The sequence below is a fragment of the Stereum hirsutum genome (assembly GCF_000264905.1).
Source record: "Stereum hirsutum FP-91666 SS1 unplaced genomic scaffold STEHIscaffold_8, whole genome shotgun sequence".
NCBI classification, from domain to species: domain Eukaryota; kingdom Fungi; phylum Basidiomycota; class Agaricomycetes; order Russulales; family Stereaceae; genus Stereum; species Stereum hirsutum.
This window is the reverse complement of record NW_006763138.1, coordinates 1,360,472-1,378,606: the sequence shown is the minus strand read 5'-3', so window position 1 is coordinate 1,378,606 and position 18,135 is coordinate 1,360,472. Positions and strand designations below refer to the sequence as shown.

Sequence of the window (18,135 nt, the reverse complement as noted above, 5' to 3'; positions counted from 1 at the left end):
TCGTCCGAGCGCTGTTCATTCAAGTCCGGTCGGAGTGCCGGCCATGGGCGCATCGCGCTCATGAGGAGACTTGTCGTTGCAAGTCCTCGTCGGGCCACTTGTGGCCTGATAAGAGCGGCTTAGCCGCTATGCACCCTGGTCTGCGCAGCATGCCAGGCGTGTTCTAGTCCGCGACGATTCGTAGGCCTCTCTGTAGCTGAAAACCGAGTCCTCCGGCGAAGTAGGTGTGAGGCCAAAGGACAGTGATATAGGCAATGTTGGGCTGAAATTGAGTGTTTTCCTCTATATGTGTAACCCATTCCTTTTGCCAGTCCTTGCCACGTCTCAACACACCGCACACTCCTGATCAAATAACCTTTTCTTTACCCCTTCACACCACAACTGCAAGAATTCCATACTCCCATTTCTTCACCACCATCTCTTCCTTTTTACATCCTCGCTCCATTCCCGTTCACACCTTATTTGCATCTCTATTCTCCTCTATCAGCAACTGTTTTCTTTCTGCTGTCTCTTTCAAATGTCTACTACAATACATCCTCTGTTACCAACATGCACAGGAGTGACTGCTGCTTATACCCATGCCAGTATATGGATGCCTGCCTAGCAGTGCAGATGAACCCAACAAAACATACCCGTATGCAGTCACGTATCCGTATGCAGTCTCGGATGCCCGCGCTTAGCCCGGATGACGCAAAATCGCAAAATCGCAAAATCGCAAACGCCCTAGTGATAAAATCACGAAATCATGACATCTCCGTCATGGCTTACCACGTGCAGCTAAGTCCTGTTCCCTCATCAAGAAGATTTAGAATACATGCTTCATTATTGCCTTCTCGCATTCAGTATACACCACCAGGCCTGTGCTCGAGCTCCAACACACACTCAATGCTAAACATGGTGGAAGGATGGTCAGGGACTCATGAATCGGGTAGCTTTTTCCCCACTGGGGTTTTTTAACGCACCTCGATGATGATTGAGTGGGGTAGTGTGATGTTACGATATATTCCCTTTCTCCATTCCCCTCTCCCTCTCCACCTGGATATAGTTGGCATCATATCTGCCTCGACTTCAACATAACTCCACGACAAGGTATCCAAGGTCTACAAGATGAGTACCTCTCCTTGTCTATCTGTTTTCTTTTCTTTCTTTATACTTTTGTCACCCTGCTCCTACTGGTTGGGTATCCTCGCTCGCGGACGTGTCACATGGCTCCTACTTTGTTGGGTATCCACACTCGCTTGGATCCTGCTTGCGGGCCGGGTCAGTTCCCGGATTCGGGAGGTCCGCCTTCGGCGGGCTTTCGCCCACCCCTGCTAAAGTAGTTGCTTACTATACCCAACCAATACTTTACTCTTCTGTTCTCCGTGTGAGGTGTGAGCGACATCCATAGATGGTCAACCGGTCATCTCCACTGTGGGAAATGTTGGTTATTCCGGTGACGTGGCGTCCTACTCTCTGCGCCACCCGGAAACGGGCGCCACAAAAGTCATAACTTGAAGCCCTTTCATCGAATCATCTACGTTCGCCTCGTTGCCCGTAACTCCTGACTCTTGAGAGAGTCCCGACTACGCCGTGTAGTTTACCCACTTGCTACATAGTACGTCCCTTCTTTGTTACAAGCCACAACCTTCAATCAGGTCATATCGCTCCACTGCCACTCTTCCTGAGCAGAGGGCCAGAGGCTCTGAGCGAAAAGCTTCTCACCACGTTCTGTCATGAACATTACCGGCCTCGATGGCTGCTATTTTTCTCCATCAGATGAATCCGATAGACTGCTCACGAACACCATGATACGGTATGCTATCCCTAGACAGTCTCGGAGCCTAGCACTGGGTGACTTTCCGTAGCAATCCAGGAGGTTTCCTGATGCACAGAAACGTAACCATAGGGGATCTCATCCAATCAAAAAAATCGACTTGAGCCTCCTCTGCGCAGCTAGCCCTCTAGAACTCCTGGAACCCTATACGCAAAGTCACCCACTGGGGACATGTCGCTTTTGTTCTCCTTTGGGACGAATCACGTTAAATAGTCGTCCTCTGGCTGTTGGGTAAGTACGTTGTATACTGTTTTCCGTGACGAAGTCAGAATCCAATCAGAATATCTCATCGTTCGTATCATTTATAATATACTTACCACTCGTGCTTCATACACCATGTCCGACAATAGGTCTGGAAGCTATGCTGTGACGGGGACCAAGTTGAACTGAGAGCGCACCCACGATGCGCCTCATCATCTCCGCGGATTGCATTCTTATTCAGCTGGCGGAGTCTTAACCGTGATCAAGGTATGTAGCCCCAATACAATGATCGCCGACACTGCACAGGAACTCTCTGTCATTGTGCGGCCATCCAAGGACCCGTACTTAATACGAGTACGACCATCCACGGAACCGAGGCTGTTACTGGTCGGACCACCGCCTCGCCGGCCGGGATATCCATCTAGGTGCTCTTGCTATTCTCCTCTGGCTCACTGCTTTCGACCTCGTAGATGATGTGCGCCACCAAAAGGTCGGGAATTTCGAGATACCGTCTGGTGGGCTGCAACGGCATGCACTGACTCGTATGGGATAGATCGAAATGGAAGTGAGTGCGAGCACGAGGCAAATACAAGGCCGACGTCGTATTCCACTCCTGTTAACCCCTTCCTCACCGTTGATATCGATTACAGGATATATGTCTTACTCCGAGGTGATCTTCGTCTCGGCCTCCATGTCGTTTCGAGTGGAACAAAAGGATAATAAATAATATAAAGTCACTCTCAACTCGAACCAGTGTCATAGACCATCATTATATTTCTTCGTACTCGTACACCCCCTCGTTGTTCAACGCCCTAGCGCCTGGCAGCGCATCACTCCTCCCTCGTCATCTCTATGAACTTCCATAGCCTACCTAAAGGGAACTACCCTATTTCCGTCAAATATATGCCTCGTGGTGAAGATGGAGACATCTATATTGGCGAGCTCAGGTCTTTGGAAGATGTTGTCATGGTATGTATGTCTTCCTTCCCTTCGGTCCATTGTCCCTCGTTATAGTCGGGTTTCCCTACACTTCGCCACCCACTCTCCCACGACCCTCTTCCTTAACACTCCCTCCTTGCCGCTCCTCCCCCTCTCCTCCCCCTCCCCCATTGTGTCCTCCACCACCGCCACCCCGCCCAAATTTGATTCACACACCATACTAACCTATCTTAAACTCCGTTTGTCTTACGCCACTCAGAACGGCGGTGTCCAATTCCTCACTCTTTATTTCCTGGGCGACGTTCAACTCGGCGTCAAGATCTCGAAGTGCATCACTGCACCAAAGTAAGTAGTCTATTCGCAATCCAATCCCCACCATCTCTGGGCTCGCATTTATATCTGTCGAATCTTCGAAATCTCCCTTTTATATTTTATATTCGCTCGACGGCTAGGGGTACGCCCGTCACTGCTGCACCAAGGACTTGATCTCGATGAAGTGTTACTTAGGGTTGGGTGGCGGTCGGTCGGTCGCTGTCGTACGGTACTGGGCGTAATGTGTTGTGACGATACCCTACTATCAGTACATACATACCCCTTCTATGTTCCGGACTTCTACCTTCTACAGATTCTCGCACTCAGATCACGGACTGTGTTCCTTGAAGCCTGACATTGTATCCATAACCGGCGCGGATTTTGCCATGATTTTGCTCTGAATCTGCTTCTTCTATGTTGACTTTGCTTTGACTTCGCTTTGTTCTATGCCCAAACTTCTACCCGTGTATCAATCTATGTGCCGGTGGACATTTGTATACACTGTGCATAAGTATAAGTACCCACTCCCCTAGGCCTCTACTATACATATGTATCTGTTCCTTCCAGTCACGGTGTCCGCCTCATCTCGTCTCTCTCCGTCGCCTTGGACTCTGCATCACTCTAACGTTGTATAGTACCTAGCGCTAGTACTCCTAGTGTTGCTCTGTTGATCCTCATCCTATCCCTATCCGCGTTATAGTACTTACATCCCGATAGTACTCGAGTTGAACACAACACTAGATGTACTATGTTTTCTCTGTATCTATGATCACTGACCTAGTCATGCCACCCTGCGCCACTATCCCGTCGTTCTGAAAAATAATCCCGAGCTATTACTAACCTATCTTGCTTGTCAATGTCAGGTCCTTCACGCCCTGGTACCAATCAAGTTATGCCAACTTTGACGCCGAAAACTCGGGGAAGTATCAGTCTCCCAAAGGCAGAGTCATTAAGGTAGACTAGATGTCGAATTGACCGGGTACGCAAGGTCACTTTTGGCGTATTCTAGACGATGGGTCAGGCTGTGTGGTACTTAGCGTTTAAGTGACGCGTTATCAATACCACGGAACGAAACACCATCATGATTCAAAAAGAACTGAATCCCATGATCGATTCGAACTCTTCAGACGAGAGAGGCAAGAACGAGAGGAGTGGTTAAGATCCACTCTACATGCAAGAACGAAGCGGTCGTACACAAGGTAGCGCTTTGAAGTTTTGTCGTGTCGAGTCACGACAACACAGCACGGCGCGTTACAATCTGCGTAGAACTCCGTCTGAACAATACCCAGCTTGGGTATTGTGCATAGTAGTGATGGATGATGTCCGCATGTTGATCCATCTCGAAAGTCGGAAGCGACCTACCATTGACAGGAGAGATAACTTAGAGCCTGGGCCCGGGAGTGTATTGACATGGCGTGGCGGAACGAAGGAACATCAACAGCGAAGTAATATCACAACCAGACTCACAGGACGAGTGTTACATAGGATCCAATTTATGATTATACGACCACAAGAATAAGAACAAGCGGTCTAGTGCGCTTAAGCCCACTGGGAGATGGGGAGCTCATGGACAGGCCCGACGACGAACATCCTAAACCCAAAAGTATTGGGGTTTCATGCGGAAGTCGTATGGCCTACCTGCCTAGAATCTATATCCGCGAGTTAGCTCAAGCGTAGTGTTTTGCTTGCAGTCCTCAGTGAGGTACTAGATTGGCTAGGGCGGCTCGCGAGCGGATATCCACAAGAATCAGAAGACAATGTTACAGTAATGTTCCACGTCAAAGGCGAACAGAGAGCAGGCAGACAAGCATGGATATCAATACAAGACATCTAGTCGATGAGATGAAAGCGTCTAGGAGAACCAAGGGTATGCATACGGAGAGACGGAATCGCCGAGTCACAGTGTTTCAAGCTCGTCCAGCCGGCCTCCGTCCTTTTATGCCAACCAGCTACCAGCTAACAACACGATTCACCAAACAGAACAGCAAGAACAAGAAGGCGAAACATCAAGAGTGGAGTGCGCGTGGCGGTGGCCCCGACATCGACGACAAGAAGAGTGCGGGAGATCCTGATCTTATTTCCGGGAGAGAAAAATTGCACGGGTGTCAGATGGTGAAAAAGGAGTGTACGACGAAAGTGCGTCCGTGCTCGACGTCGGTCAATTCCTGGAGGACTGGCAGGACGTGATTGTTCCCTATGCAAGCGACATGTCCTTTCGTAATACAACGCAAGATGGTCAGATGGCTGGCGCCTGAGGGGCTGGGATCGTCCTTCATGCAAACAAGCCGTATGATGACATCACGACCATCAGATGTCCGTGCAGGACATATGATAGGATTCTGAGACGGGATGGCAGAAGACAGACCTCAGCTCCGAGCTGGGAGTAGTGTGACCATGCTGACGTACCAATTGTTGGAAACGGTCATTTATTTCTGGAGGGGAACGATCAGGATAGTATTGCGAGAGGTACGAGAAGCCGTCTGGCGCCCTTTCGAACCCCTTGGGCTGAAGCAAATGATGGCCCCAGCCAGGATAGTTAGGAGGTGCCTCCCAGAGAGCGAGGCTGTGACTTTGGAAGAAGGGGACGAGATGACGCCAGAGGTCGTATGGTTCATATTCTGTCTGGGTGTGGGCTTGGGCCTCGCTTCTCCAGTCTGCGAGAGATCGAGGCATCGATACAACAGACATGCTGTGACAGACTGTAGTTGGAAGAAGAGAGAAGAATCAAGATTGATTGCTCCCAAATACACGCGGCACAGGGCCTTGTTATAGAGCTTATATTGTAGCTCCGATCGAAATGTAAGCTGGATAACGAGCGCCCAGACGAGCTGCCGCCACGTCGTTTTCCAGGCTCATGTTCCGTACGTTACACAGGAGTGTAGAACCGGAGAAGTCAAGGTGTTTGCGGAAGTGTCGATCGCAACTCACGCGCTCTTCGCAGGGCTTCACTCATCGTAGGTCGTGCTCGTGGGTCCTCAGCCATCATCTCGTCAAACAGGCTTTGATACTCCGGCAGCCCGCCTATATCCTAGAAACACGAGAGTTAAATTAGCGTCAATTCCATATAACATGACCATCGCCAGCAAGGTATCGAAAAGACAGAAATATCATATACCTCAAATCGACTACTTTCCTTCATCATCCTGCCAGCCTGCCAGACATCGACACGGAACGGACAGTGAGGTACATCCTGTTGCACCATCTCTGGGGCCGGAGCTCGCCCATACGATCCTTTTCTGCCCGACACGGTATGAGGGAAGCCCATTGTCGTCCTGGACGATAGATCGGATGTTTCGTCAAATGTGAGCCCGATTTCGAAATCGTTGAGGTAGTAACGAATAGGGAAATGGGAGCGGAAGGGCCAGGTCGATGATAAAGTGTTACTGGCACGTGGATATTCGGCACCGCCGCGGAAGTTGACCAGAATGTTGTCGTAGCCTATATCCTGAAACATTATATTGTTGGTTTTTTTGCTATCAATTGGTGGTCTGATGATTACACTGAAAACGAGTGAAGGCGTACGAGATGTGCAATGAGACGCTTATGGCAGAATTCCATGCCCTGCGGCGCATTAGTAGTAGTACGTGCACGGTGTCAGTGCATTTGTTTGCAGCGAGGGTCGCTATGTATAATACGCAGGACTTACCTCGAAGATCTGCACGATGAAATCGGCGGCCTCGCGTGCGCTATACCACTTAGGCAACTCATCACAATCAAATGCTTTCGGTTGTACAACGAACGTGAGTCCGTGTTCGACGTCGGTCAATTCCTGAAGAACCGGCAGAATGTGATTGTTCCCTATGCAGGCGACATGGCCTTTTGCAATGCGACGCAGGATGGTCAGATGGCTGGCGCCTGAAGGACTGGGATCGTCCTTGATGTAGACAAGTCGTATCATGACATCTCGACCATCGGATGTCCGTGCAGGACATATGATGGGATTCTGACACGGAACGGAAGATAAACATCAGCTTCGAACTGAGCAGGATAGTGTGATGACGGTCACGCACAATTTGCTGAAAGTAGTCTTTTATTCTTGCAGGCGAACCATCAGGATAGTAGTGCGAGAGGTACGAGAAGCCGTCGGGCGCCCGTTCTATCCCCTCGGGATCAAGCAATTGATAGCCCCAGCTAGGATAGTTAGGAGGTGCCTCCCAGAGGGCGAGGCCGTGACTTTGGAAGAAAGGGATGAGAGGTCGCCAGAGATCGTACGGTTCGTACTCTGTTTTGCCCCAGGCCTGAGCCTGATTTCTCCAGTCCGCCAGAGATTGAGGCATCGAGGAAATGGGCATGATGAACAGTACCAAGTTTTGACCAAGTTAGGACGAGTTTCACGTAGTCTGCGATCCAGTCGTTCACGAAGCCAAAGAACCGGTTGGCGGGTGGGATCTCCTCGAATTCAATGCCCAACCATCTGACTTCCAATTTCCACGTGTTTTCTCACTCCGCACATTCAGCCACTCAGCCTCGTTCCCGGTCTCCCCCATCTTCGCACTCTGTACCGGCCCCTCTAACTAGCCTCTAAAAGCTAATACTTATACCAGGACTAGCAGTGCAATTTGGAAGTATGTCTATCTCCTCAATGCCTCAATCCCTGGCAGACTGGAGAAGTCAGGCTCAGGCCCACACCCAAACAAAATATGAACCATACGACCTCTGGCGTCCTCTCATCCCCTTCTTCAAAAGTCACGGCCTCACCCTCTGGGAGACGGATTCTCCTTATCCTGGCTGGAACTACGCCTTGCTTCAACCCAAAGATATCGAAAGGGTGCCCGACGGTTTTTCGTACCTCACGGAATACTACCCTGATGGTTCCCCTCCAGGAATACCAGACCGTTTTCCACACATTGTACGTCAGCATGGTCAACACTATTCTCAGTTCGAAGCTGAGGTCTGTCTTCCGTCCCATCTCAGAATCCTATCATATGTCCTGCACGGACATCTGATGGTCGAGATGTCATGATACGACTCGTCTGCATAAGCGGAGATCCCAGTCCCTCCGGAGCCCGCCATCTTTCCATCTTACGTCAAATTGCGAAAGGTCATGTCGCCTGCATAGGGAATAACCATATCGTTCCTGTCCTTCAGGAATTGACTGATACAGAACGCGGACTCACGTTCGTTGTGCAGCCGAAGCTGTACTGGTTGGACACGTTGCCGGACTGGTATAGTGCGCGTGAGGCTGCCGATTTCGTCGTGCAGATATTCGAGGTAAGCACTGTGTAACAGCCCTCGTTGAAAACGCGCTGACACCGTGCACGTATGCGCCGCAGGGCTTGGAGTTCTGCCACAAGCGTCTCATTGCACATCTCGTACGCTAGTCACTCATTTTCAGTCTAATCACCAGACGCACCAATTGATAGCAAAATAAAATACAAATACAAATTTTCAGGATATAGGCTACGACAACCTTCTGGTCAACTTCCGCGGCGGTCCTAGATATCCACGGTCTGATAATCCTTCGGGACAACCGACCTCGACATTTCGCTCCCATTTCCCTATTCGTTACTATCTCAACGATTTCGAAATCGGGCTCTCATTTGACGAAACCTCCGATCCATCGTCTAGGACGATAATGGGCTTCCCTCATACCGTGTCGGGCGGAGGAGGCTCGTACGGGCGAGCTCCGGCCCCAGAGATGCTGAAACAGGATGTGCCTCATTGTCCGTTCCGTCTTGATGTTTGGCAGGTTGGCATGATGATGAAGAAAAGTAGTCGGTTTGAGGTATGCGATATTTCTGTCTTTTCGATACCTTGCTGGCGATGGTCATGTTATCTGGAATTGACGCTAATTTAACTCTCGTGGTTCTAGGATATAGGCGGGCTGCCAGAGTATCAAGGCTTGTTTGACGAGATGATGGCTGAGGACCCGCTCGCTCGGCCTACGATGAGTGAAGCCTTGCGTAGAGCGCGCGAGCTGAGATTAACGCTCCCGCAGGTTGTTTAGTTTTTCGCTCTACCTTTCTCGCTGGTGGATGTGTACATTGAATGACGTAGAACTGGTGCGGGCTCTATGACGACCGCACGAACGACTCGGACTCCCCTCTGGTTTCGAAGTTTTCATGAAATATAGCAAATTTGCTGCTGTCGTCCGTTTGGACAACCTTGCTCGCATGCCCGTGGTGGCGTCGGTTGTCCGACTCTCGCATTTCCCGATTATGCATTGCTAGTACGCCACTCAAAGATGGCCTATCAATCTACATGGCTTCTCTCCGTCGGCGGATCCAATGCGGCATCCGTATACAAGCCGTATAGACCTTATTTCTTATTGAGTGAGTTCAGGCTTACTAGCGCCACCTCGGAGCTAAAGGACTCCCTTGTGCTTATAGGGATTGCATAATAGCCATCGTCTTTATGCTGTTGCAAGGAGACAGGACACGTCGGTCAAGCGTTTCGGATGGCGTCACAATGCTCCGATGCGGCCAGAGAACAATGCCTCGTGAGTTTCCGCGCACAAAGGAACACTACTGGATCTCGCTCTGATCTGAGCCATCTTAATCTCGTCCCATCTTCTTGTGTATGGCTGTAGCCCGAGCCTCACAAGGTTGTGTGTATCTCTAAAATCCACTGTGGCCCCTCCTTGTGCGCATCTCACAGGTTTTGGGCACACATAAAGCTTGGAAGCATCTACTACTATGTGCACGGCAAATAAAGAACAAGAGTCCACTCAGCGAGGAGCTCGCTGCCATATAAAAGGCATGCTACTTATACTATGTACTACCAAAATACGGCATCTCATCTCATCTCCAGAAGGCATTTTCCTTCCAGTCGTGCCACACTCTTCGATTCGTGACCAACCATATGCATCAACCATGCCCAAACGAACAAAATGGAAGTATTGTCCTGCAGGACAAAAGTGTTACTATGTTGGGAGGGTAGACAGTAATCCCTATACTGCTGAGGTCCGTGATCATGACGATTTGCCCCATCATCGTCTCATTTGTTCTTCCATAAAACATCGCAGACCGACGGCATCATCTATATATATCTTTATTTTCGGCAAGGAGATACTGCATGGGTTCCCTTTCACGAGTGCCAACGAGCCAATGCCAAGTGAGTTGTTCGTTCTATAATATTTGCTCGAGTGAGTTGGGGTTAGCACCCTGCTGATCAACTAAAATATATACTATAGGCACGAACTTACGTGGCGGCCGCCCCGTCTCGAAGCCTGAGATGGTCGATGTGCAGTCAATTTCATACCTCTATTTAAGTTGGTCACACGGCGAGTAATGGTTGAACGAAGAGTCATAGCTATAGAACAGCACGGCGCATTACAATCCGAGTAGGACACCGTTGAATAACACCCACCTTGTGTATCATCTTCGTTCTCATCTTCCTGCGGTCGTTCTGCCAGCACATAGAGCGAGGGGATATATATGATCATGATGGTGGTAGAGCAACAAGAAAAGAAAAAAAAAAAAAAAAGACGCCCCCGTAACTGTAACTGTAACGAGTCGGGCAAACTCGCTCCTTTTTTCACCATCTGACTCTGACACCCGTGCAATTTTTCTCTCCCGGAAATAAGATCTGAAGATCAGGGTCTCCCGGACTCTTCTTGTCGTCGATGTCGGGGCCACCGCCACACTGACATTCCACTCTTATGTTTCGTTCTTGCTGTTTCTCTTGGTCGAATCGTTGGCTAGCGTGGTGGTACTGTAGCTGGTTGTCTTAAAATAATGAAGACCGGACAGACGATCTCGAAGCACCGTGGCTCGGTGATTTCGCGTCTCCGTATGCATAGACTTGGTTCCCCTTAGACGCTTTCATCGACGATCTGCACGATGGGTTGTATCTTGGAGTCATCGAACGTCTTGCTCTCATACTTGTCTGCCGCCTGCTCTCTGCTCTCTCTTTTCTTCCCCTCGAGTCGTACACTACGCCCGTCGCCCGCGCACCGTATGCACAAAGTCATGGCTATCATGCTCTACGCAGTTAGGACATGTGACTGACCTTCGAAGCACCATAAGCCAGCTCCATCCACTTATGTGAAATCCTGATGCTTTCGGGTTCGTAATATTAATGTTCTTCGATAGGTCTTGCCATCCTCCGCATCTGAATCTCCCGGACTTAGGCGCACTAGAGGACTTGTTCTCGTTCTTGCGTCTATATATACTGTAATCATACTGGATTCTATGTCACTGTACTCACCACTCGTCTTTAGGTCGTGAGTTTGAATGTGATGCTGTTCCGTTCCGACACGCTATCATACCCGGGCTCTCAGGCTCTACTTATCCCTTGAGGCAGGTCACTTTTTGAATCGTCTTTCGAGATGGATCAATTCGTGGACAAACATAAGTATATATCACTATACACGGAGACAAAGGAGGGGTGTGGACCAAGAATTTAATGGATATGGACGCGGGGAGACGTCGGAGGATTCAATTTCAGACCGAGAGGGTACACGTTTGTGTTGAGAAGGGCGAGTTTCTTTCATTAATATCATTCCACTTTTTGTTTTCTGATATTCGAGGTTGGAGGAGAGCAGTCGAGATGCTGTTCTTGGAGGACAATTGGGAGAGGAGGAGGACAAGGTGTGTGAGTGTTTAGAACGAGAGCATTCGAGGACGGTCGTCGGACGATGGGTGGCGGTGATTGGCCAGACGGAGGCTATGTATATAGATGCCACGCGAGTGGCGCGGCTCTCGGTTGTCAGCATCCCAGAAATGATAGTAAACAACGAAATATATTCAAAACAGCACGACGGAACGACGAACACAGAACACAGCTATGGCATGGCATGTAGCTACTAAGTGACTACACGAAAAAGCTAACGAACAACGACGACGACTACGGCTACGACTTCGACTGGTAAGTACTCAAAACACGGGCTCCATACTGAAATAGAAAGCGGAAAGCGGAAACGAGGAAACGAGGAAAGAGACACCGTGGGAGAGGGTGTATGTGGAGAGGAGATATGGAGGTCGCACTGGAGACGAAGTAGAGGTCGATGACGGGATGTAAAAAATATAGGAACCGATCCATCGTAAGCTGAAGGTACCAAAACGCGAACGCGGTGCGAAGAAACTGCGAACTGCGAACTAAGAACTAAGAACTAAGAACAGCAACCTTCACGATCGCCTCACCTCACCTCACCTCACCACGCAGACTCAAGCTCGAGTCCAGGCATAGGCATGGACACGGGCACGGGCATGGGGAAAGACATACCACCACACCCCAAAGCCCCCAACACCTTATCCATAACATCTCCCAACTCCCTCTCTTCCCCCCTCTCCCTCCGCCTCCCTCCGCCTAAGGGATATCGCTCCATCGCATACCTCTCGTCCTCCTCCGTGAGCCAATCCCCTTCTGTGTCCTCGATATGGGATTGATGGAGATCGTCCAAAACCTCTGCGATCCCGCTCCAGAGCACGCTCTCCTCCGTGTTGCCCACGAGCTCGAAGAGACCCGCTGCGCGCGCCATGGCCATTTGTATCTGCACGTCGTCGTCCAGGTCCAGGTCGTGCGCTCCAAATCTACTGTGCGGCGGGGGGGCACAAAGCACGTCGATGCATTCGAGCATTTGCGCGGCGTCGATGATCGGGCTTGTGCTGACACTCAGACCAGGACCGGCACTCCCACTCGAACCAACACCGTCATGGGGACCATCCTCGGCGGAGTTGAAACCAGCACCGTCCAACTCTAAGTCCTCCTCCTCAGTAGAACTATGAGGGGCAGGCGCAGGAGACTCGGCGGAAGGAGTCGAAGGACCAGACGAAAGCATGAACAACCTAGCCAACCACCTCGTCAACGCCAGCGCAGCCTGCAAATTCGCCTGGGTCTCCAATTCGCGTCGTTCCCTTCGTCGTCGCTGCTTCTCGTACTCGCTCCGCTGCTGCTTCTCGTATTCGCTCCTTTGTTGTTTGTTGTACTCGCTCCTCTGCTGTTTCTCGTACACGTCCCGGAGCCGCGTCTCGTATGCCTCGGAGCGAGGTTGCTTCTGGTGCGCCTCGCCCAGGGCCAGGGTAGGCATTGGGAGGAGGGGAGGCGCAGTGAGCAAAGGTCGAAATATCGAGTTCGTCGAGTCCTATATCCATTCCCACATTTCATGTCAGCCAGCGCCTACTTAATCCCGAGTAATAGTAAGAGAAAAAAACAACACGTACAACCTCCCACCAACCCACGAACGTCTCCCTCCCATACTCCCTCAAATAGCCCACAAACTCACTCCTCATTTCCGTTCCGTAGAATCTCCCGAAGGCGTCGACGAGTTGTGTTGTGAAGAGTGCGACGTCTGGATGGGTGTGTCCTCCTGCCTCCCTGGTCCCACCACCACCCTCCCCACCATCGACATCCACCTCACCATTGTCATCAGATGGAGCGCTCCGTGCTGAGAGTTTTGGAGAGCTGAGAATAGAGCCCTCCCTCCCCGACGAATGTGCCGGTCTCAAACTCGCATCCGACGCAGCATAAACAACACACCACGCCAGATCCTTCATCCTCCTCCCGTCCCAATCACGCATACAAACCACCGCCTCCGCGCATCTCTCCATCTCCATCTCTCTCTCCACCCACCTCTCTTTCCCCCTCCCCTCTCCCACATCCTCTGCCACGTAGACATCATCATCGTCGTCGTCGGAAAAGTAGGAAGAGGAGAAGAATGCGCGGCCCTTGCCCTTACCACTCGCCGACGCAGAAGGATAACCCCGTCCATAGCAGTACTCAATAGCCCTCTCGAACGCGGGCGCCCAAGGTCTGAAGTAGGGTGTAGAAGGTGGGTATTGTGCAACAGGACAGGCGCGGGATAGGGGGTCGTAGTGCAGGATGTCGAGTGGGGGAGTGGGCGGTGGCGGGGGCGGGACGATCTTTTGATCGGGGATGATCTCGATGTTTGGGGCTACACCACCTTCATCGCGAGCAGCAGTGATAGCAGCGGCGGTGGGGTATGGGCAGTTGATGGGTGCTGTGCGTGTGGTGGTGGAGAGTTTGTGAGGGAGAGAAGGCGATGTGGGTGCGCTGCCGCCGGAGAGGGAGGTAGTAGATGTGCAAGCGGAATGTGTAGCCGTGCTGGATCCTGCGGCGGACGCGGTAGACGAGAGCGTAGTCGTCGAGCTCGAATTTAACACTGCTGGCCTCGTCGTCGGCGTAGAACTAGATGCAGATGTGGATGTGGATACGAGGGGAGGAAAGGCAGGTATGAAGGCTTTCGCGCCGGGGTTGAAGGAGAAGTTGAACTGATAAGCTTGAGTCAGCTCCGGGGGCGGCTTGCCAACAAGACTGAGGCGGGGGCTGCCATCGGACGTGATCTCGGGGAGGGTGGATGTCGATGCGGTGGATGCGGATCGGGCGCGGAGTGCGCGTGGGGCGTAGACACTGTCGTGGGCGTGGTGAGGGAGTATCATGGCGGGGTTGAAGGGGAGGGCATGATACGGTGAGAGCGATGGGGAGCGGGGCAGGGTGTCGATTGTGTTGGTTGGCGAAGAGGATGAGGATGCGGACGAGGCTGAGGGGGTGAGTGTAGCTAGGGCCGTTCTGTGCACGTAGGATGGGGTGGCGGAGGCGGCGGCGGTGACCCACTCGTCGGGTAAGAGAGACCATGCGTCGGGCGAGATGCTGTCGACGATGGGGATCCCTGCGTAGTGCTGCTCGAACCATTGCAAGGTTCTGGTTGTGCTTGTGCTGGGCATGGGTGCAGAGACGGAGGGGGTTATGGATGTGGGGCGTTGTTGTGTGCCAGAGACGGCACTGGAGTAGGACATCGGCTTTGCATCTTGTGCACGGCGCACCTTTGTCTTCGCTTGTGGTCGAGGTATGAATGCCTCCATGCTGGTGAAAGACGTTGCGGTCTCAGCGCCGTATACAGGTCTCGGCAGGACCTGTATGTGGCTAGAGATCATATGTGTTTGTGTGGCGGGGCTGCTCCAGGCGTCGAGCACGTCCTCAGTGCTCTTCGCTGTAGACTGCATAACTGCTCAACGATGTACGATACGTATGATGTGTGGGTAGTGCTTGTGCAGAGGCTGGCTGGCGCAGTGGGAGCGGACAATGACTGTCTGGGGAGAACAAGGAGGACTGCTTTCGATACGGTAAGCGCCTTCGTCCGCCGCGTGCCGCGCCACTCGCGTGGCATCTAGCCTCCGTCTGGCCAATCACGGCCGCCCATCGTCCGAGACAGTCCTCGAATGCTCTCGTTCTAAACACTCACTCACCTTGTCCTCTCCTCTCCCAATTGTCCTCCAAGAACAGCATCTCGACTGCGCTCCTCCAACCTCGAATATCAGAAAACAAAAAGTCGAATAATGAAAGGAACTCGCCCTTCTCAACTCTGGCACAAACGTGTACCCTCTCGGTCTGAATCCTCCGACGTCTCCCCGCGTCCATAAGTATCCATTCTTGGTCCACCCCTCCTTTGTCTCCATCTTCGTTCTCATCTTCCTGCGGTCGTTCTGCCAGCACATAGAGCGAGGGGATATATATGATCATGATGGTGGTAGAGCAACAAGAAAGAAAAAAAAAGACGCCCCGTAACTGTAACGAGTCGGGCAAACTCGCTCCTTTTCACCATCTGACACTCGTGCAATTTTTCTCTCCCGGAAATAAGATCAGGGTCTCCCGGACTCTTCTTTGTCGTCAATGTCGGGGCCACCGCCACATTGACACCACTCTCGATGTTTCGTTCTTCCTGTTTCTCTTGGTCGAATCGTTGGCTAGCGTGCACGTGGTGGTACTGTAGCTGGTTGGCATAAAATGACGGAGACCGGATGGACGATCTCGAAACACCGCGACTCGGCGATTCTGCGTTTCCGTATGCATAGACTTGGTTCTCTTAGACGCTTTCATCGACGACATGTCTTGTGTATGTATCGTTATTCAATAATTCATGCCTGCCTGCTTGCTCTCTGTTCTTTCCCTTAGACGTAGAACATCATCCCCCGTTTCTTGTGGATCTCGGCTCGCTAGCTCACCCTCAGCGATCGACCTCTGTGACTTGGGAACTAGGGAACATTACGCTCGAGCACTGTCTGTGAAGTCGCGGGTATACATCTACGTTGTCTGGGTACTTATACGTAGGTCATATGTCAGTTCTATCTGCAGTCCTCCAAAATCTTGGTGGGTTTACTCAGCAGCTTGCTTTCTATTTTCTCCACGTTCGTCAATATAATCGGTCTCGCCATGAGCTCCGCACCTCCGCTCCTCCTGGACTTTGACTTCGAATCTGGGGTAAGTTGGCTGAGATGGCAAACTAGCGACTCAGCTCGTCACGCCACCACACCTCTGCACGTTCAAGTCCCTCCCTCCCGGCGTTTGCTTTCCCTCACACGTTCCTGCGTTTACTTAATGCTCTCGCCACGACCGGCTCGTACATATGCTCGTTAGGGCTAGTCGAGGATCAAACCTAAGGCCTAATGCCTAAGTTGTGATCTCGATTCTTGATTCTTATTCCTATTCCTATTCCTGCAGTACTCTACTCAGGCCGGACGTTACTTCGTCCTGGGCCACGTCGCACACCGGTTCCGCCCTCTTTTCAACTCGACAATCATAAACGGCCACGAAATAACTTTGCTGTTCTTGACGGTATAGTTTAAATTTAGACACTCGACCAAGTCTTATTTAACTCGGGAGCTCTCACTTACGCAAAAGTAGGTCGTCGAATCACTGTACTTGGCATCGTGCCACATAACCTACTCACTCAAACATACACTGTATCATAGGACGAACGACTCACCCCGTATTGGCTCGTTCGCAGTGGGTCAGAGCGAACCCACTGGCAGTCGGTCTCTCTGGGCAGATATAGGTACCGCCGTCCAGCTGCGTGTTGCAAATGAGACGATGACGATGCGAATCTGAAAATCTGATAATTTATAGCATGAGCATGGGGGTTACGAACCTCAGTATTACAGTGCATAGAGATCACTGTATGTATACTACCCAACATAACCTTCAATATTAATGTCTTCCGACATTCGCAGCTCTATCCGCTTGATTCAGAGATTCTGATGCTTTCGGGCTCGTAAATGTTCGCCGTTCGCCGATAGGTCTCGCCATCATCCTCCGCACCTCCTGGTGCACTGGACCGCTTGTTCTTGTTCTTGTGTTTGTGTTTGTATGATGGATTCTGGCCGCTCTTGATTCTGTTTTGTGAGTCCGATCATGTTATGTCCTTCACTTCGTTCCGGAACGCCATCTATGTAAGTTATCCCTTTTTTCCTGGTAGATCACTTTCGAGATGGGTCGATTCGCGGACACGGATTTCTACTCAAATGTCAATTATTCGGCTCAACGAACCTTCAGATCTTCAAAACGCCATCTTGTGTACGATGTACGGCTGCTTGTTCTTGCATTCATAGAGGATCCTAACCACCCCTCTTGTTCTTGTCTCTAGTCTGATGAATTCGATCATGGGCTTTCAGTTCTTGATCGTGATGCTGCTTCGTTCCGTACCACGGTCACGCCATCGCACCCTCAAGGTCCATCTTCCCAGGTAGGTCCCTTGCGAGCTGGATCGATTCGCGCGTACGGATTTCTACTCGTGTACTGTGCTGTGACTCAACAATCCTTCAGACCTCCAAAACGCCTGCTTGTGTACGACTGACTGCTTGTTCTTGCATGCATAGTGGATCTTAACCGGCCGCGCGCCAGTGGGAAGTCGAAAAACTGAGGACGACAAGCGATCGAGCTGGGAATCTGCAAGGCTGTGATTAAGGACGATTCAGAGGGGCTGAGGGGATTCTTTCGCTCGAAACCGTGTATGTAGAGATATGAGGTACGTATGTAAGCTGCGTTGAATAAATGACAGGTTGATGCGCGCGCTTCCTTGATATTTTTTGATATCTGCATGGACATGGAAGTCATGTCTTGCACTACTAAGGTTTCGTCGAAATATGTGTGGAGCTGAGTCGTCTCTTTTTGGCCCAGGAGATTACTGGGAT

At 51.1% G+C, this 18,135-nt stretch overlaps 4 protein-coding genes across 4 annotated transcripts; 2 read left to right on the top strand and 2 right to left on the bottom strand.

Moving 5' to 3' along the window:
- Positions 1–6,196: 6,196 nt before the first annotated feature.
- STEHIDRAFT_122116 (uncharacterized protein) lies at positions 6,197–7,603 on the bottom strand (the record flags this gene model as incomplete). Its single annotated transcript, XM_007304948.1, has 5 exons — positions 7,279–7,603; positions 6,915–7,211; positions 6,791–6,829; positions 6,384–6,713; positions 6,197–6,296 (listed from the first exon to the last, which is right to left on the bottom strand). Coding segments are annotated over exons 1-5 (1,048 nt in total), but the record flags the coding sequence as incomplete, so codon positions are not given.
- Positions 7,604–7,850: 247 nt separating this feature from the next.
- Positions 7,851–9,215, top strand: STEHIDRAFT_157649 (uncharacterized protein; the record flags this gene model as incomplete). The annotated part of the gene is made up of 5 exons (XM_007304947.1): positions 7,851–8,117; positions 8,183–8,479; positions 8,542–8,580; positions 8,661–8,993; positions 9,081–9,215. The coding sequence occupies 5 exons, from the start codon at positions 7,851–7,853 to the stop codon at positions 9,213–9,215; spliced, it is 1,071 nt and encodes a 356-aa protein (XP_007305009.1).
- A 2,813-nt stretch (positions 9,216–12,028) lies between these two features.
- Positions 12,029–15,656, bottom strand: STEHIDRAFT_147633 (uncharacterized protein). The gene is made up of 2 exons (XM_007304946.1): positions 13,372–15,656; positions 12,029–13,292 (listed from the first exon to the last, which is right to left on the bottom strand). Exons 1-2 carry the CDS (start codon positions 15,169–15,171, stop codon positions 12,363–12,365), a joined length of 2,730 nt encoding a protein of 909 aa, XP_007305008.1. The 5' UTR covers positions 15,172–15,656; the 3' UTR covers positions 12,029–12,362.
- A 1,705-nt stretch (positions 15,657–17,361) lies between these two features.
- STEHIDRAFT_111669 (uncharacterized protein) lies at positions 17,362–17,904 on the top strand (the record flags this gene model as incomplete). Its single annotated transcript, XM_007304945.1, has 5 exons — positions 17,362–17,394; positions 17,421–17,525; positions 17,589–17,687; positions 17,768–17,788; positions 17,821–17,904. The coding sequence occupies 5 exons, from the start codon at positions 17,362–17,364 to the stop codon at positions 17,902–17,904; spliced, it is 342 nt and encodes a 113-aa protein (XP_007305007.1).
- Between the last annotated feature and the right edge of the window lie 231 nt (positions 17,905–18,135).